Genomic DNA, 2,778 nt, shown 5'->3' with positions numbered 1-2,778 from the left:
CAGGAACCACCAACAACTACCGAAGCAGAAACTCCTGAACCGACACAAGAACTGACGGAAGAACCATCGACAACGACCATCCCAACAACAACAACCATTGGGCCATTCGTTTGTCCAGGTACAGGTCGCTTCGAAGACCCCAGTTCACTAGATTGTACGACATACTATTTGTGCACAGCTAATGCAAATGACGTTCTAATACCGATGCTCTCGTCATGTCCATCATCGACACTTTTCTCTGACATTGAACTAAAATGCGTGTCTTCATCGGAGTATACCTGTCATAAAGTGACAACTGATTTGCCGGAGACTAGCACTGCCACGTCTACCGAAGAGACAACGACTACTTCGGAAGCACCAGAAACGACATCCGAGCCAACTACTACTGCAGAAGTAACGACTTCCACAGCAGCAGAGACGACAGAAAATTCTTCAACAGAGCGAGCTACGACGACGACGCAAATTGAAACATCGTCTACGTCAGAACCTACCGTGACGCCTACACCCGAACCAACTACTCCTGCAGAAGTAACGACTTCCACAGCAGCAGAGACGACAGAGATTTCTTCAACAGAGCAAGCTACGACTACGACGACTATTGAAACATCGTCTACGTCAGAACCTACCGTGACGCCTACAGAATCTACTCCATTGACAACACTGGAAACAACGCAGGAAGTTACAAGCGAAACGACACTGGACAGTTCGTCTACAGCCGAATCCACCACAGAGGATGCTACCACGGTGGAAGCAACAACTACCGAGAATCTTACCACTTCCGCACCAGAAACTACGGTGGGGTCGACGCAGGAAGCTACGACCGAAACAGTGTCCCCAACAACCGCCGAAACTACATCCGTTCAGACGACGACGGAAATCCCGGAATCATCGACAGTGACGCAAGATTTCACAACCGAGCAAACCACAACTACCGAGAGTAGCACGACCACTTCTTCAACGACAACTGTCGAGAGTACCAGCGCTTCCTCGACTGCTGAAGTTACAACCAGCACTGAACCTAGTACGACCACTGGTGTTCCCTCTACGACCCCCGGCGGGGTATTCGTTTGTCCGGCCGAGGGAAGATATCCCGATCCGAAGGCTGTTTCGTGTGAGTCGTACATCCTGTGCATAAGTAACGCCTTGGGCACGCTCACCGCGTTACAATTCCTCTGTCCACCGACCACAATTTTCTCGGTAAGCATTGGCATGTGTGTGCCGGCTCTGTCTTATCCCTGCTCCATCGGGACAACGACGACACCTTCCGCTACGGGAGCACCTCCGACGACGTCCGAAGGGGCCCCCACTACTCCGCCAGCCCCATTCGTGTGTCCCGCCAGCGGACGGTATGCCAACCCGGGCTCGATATACTGCAAATCATACTATCTGTGTCTGCTGGACGCCTACGACAACCTGGTCCCGGTCGAGCTGAGCTGTCCGGCTGGGTCGATTTTTGCGTACGAAGTATCGCGGTGCGAACCGGACACCGAGTACGAGTGTTGGGTCAGCAATGGCAGCAGCACTACGCGCGCCCCGGAGACGACCACCAACCCGGATGCGCCCTTCGTGTGTACCAAACCGGGAAAGTACCCCAACAAGGACCGAACCGACTGCAAAACGTACAAGTACTGTGTCAACGCACCGGTTGGATACACCGAGTACACGTTCAGCTGCCCGGGCACCACGCTGTTCGATGAGGTCTCACTCATCTGCTCGGCAATCTACCAGTGTACCCGGGGCGGATAGCGCTTCGCCAGCGGTGCCTACGAACCACGTTGGTTGTTGGGCTACCAATCCACGCTGTATCTCGTTTTGCTCTTTATCCTCCTGGAGATGACGTGTGGCTCCAGGGCTACGTGTACAAAACATACTACCTTTACTCTAATAAATCGCAATCCATGAAGAATACCGAACAGTACTTACCCAGGTCCTACGGTCCTTGCCAAGTAGAAGAAATATAAATATTCCTCGCCATAAGTAACAATGAAGTAACTTGTTTGTAGAGAGTACAGAGGTGGACCCTAAGGCAACACACCATCGCATCTCGCTGCAATAAAAATTGTTTGGCGTTGTAAATCCCACCGCCTGTTGATAAAAGCTCTATCTGCCTCCACCGGCGCCCTTATTGTTCTTCCGATGTTTGGCGCTTTCGCGTGACACGTCATGATCACTGGCGAGGTGGCGCGTCCCTAGGTGACGGGAGTGTTTCGTGGGTTGCCAGAAACTACGCCAAACAGGCGGTTGCGCGATAACGGGACGTTTAGATTAAACGCTCCCTTAGCGTCCGCCTACACCTGCACCGGCTGGTCATCACAGCACGTGATGTCAGCGCTTATTACGGTCCAAATTATCACTGTACTCTCTTAGCGTAGTTGAATTGACATTGGACTTTGAGCGTACACAGCAACACAGCACCATTCCGCATGAGGCAACTGCGTAACGTACCGATGGGACAACGGTGAGCTCACGTCGGTTTGGTCCCAGCAACCGATCCGTCATTATGTACGCCAATACCTATGGCTTCCGGGAAATTCTGGAGAACAAGACATTGGAAAAGAGAGCTCAGAAGAATAAACTTTTCCAATTTCGTCACTATTCAGCTGCAATTTGAAAAGAGCATCGAACCCGGCACTGTCATTCAGAGGCAAGAATAATGGTACTTAAGAAAAGTACTTTCCATTGTGTCTCCTTACATTCTGATGATTGATAACTCATCCCGGAGTCGCGGCCCCCAAAATTTCATAACTGTCACTTTAGGCCCACAACACTGTCACAAGC

The 2,778-nt window shown here is 51.4% G+C and overlaps 1 protein-coding gene across 1 annotated transcript; it reads left to right on the top strand.

Annotated features, from left to right (window-relative positions):
* Positions 1-273: 273 nt before the first annotated feature.
* LOC128276568 (uncharacterized) lies at positions 274-1,905 on the top strand (the record flags this gene model as incomplete). The annotated part of the gene is made up of 2 exons (XM_053015023.1): positions 274-393; positions 676-1,905. Coding segments are annotated over 2 exons (1,191 nt in total), but the record flags the coding sequence as incomplete, so codon positions are not given.
* Positions 1,906-2,778: the final 873 nt, after the last annotated feature.

The sequence above is a fragment of the Anopheles cruzii genome, unplaced genomic scaffold (genome assembly GCF_943734635.1).
Source record: "Anopheles cruzii unplaced genomic scaffold, idAnoCruzAS_RS32_06 scaffold01611_ctg1, whole genome shotgun sequence".
NCBI lineage: Eukaryota > Metazoa > Arthropoda > Insecta > Diptera > Culicidae > Anopheles > Anopheles cruzii.
Note: the sequence above shows the minus strand (reverse complement) of the source record. Positions and strands in the feature narration are given on the sequence as shown.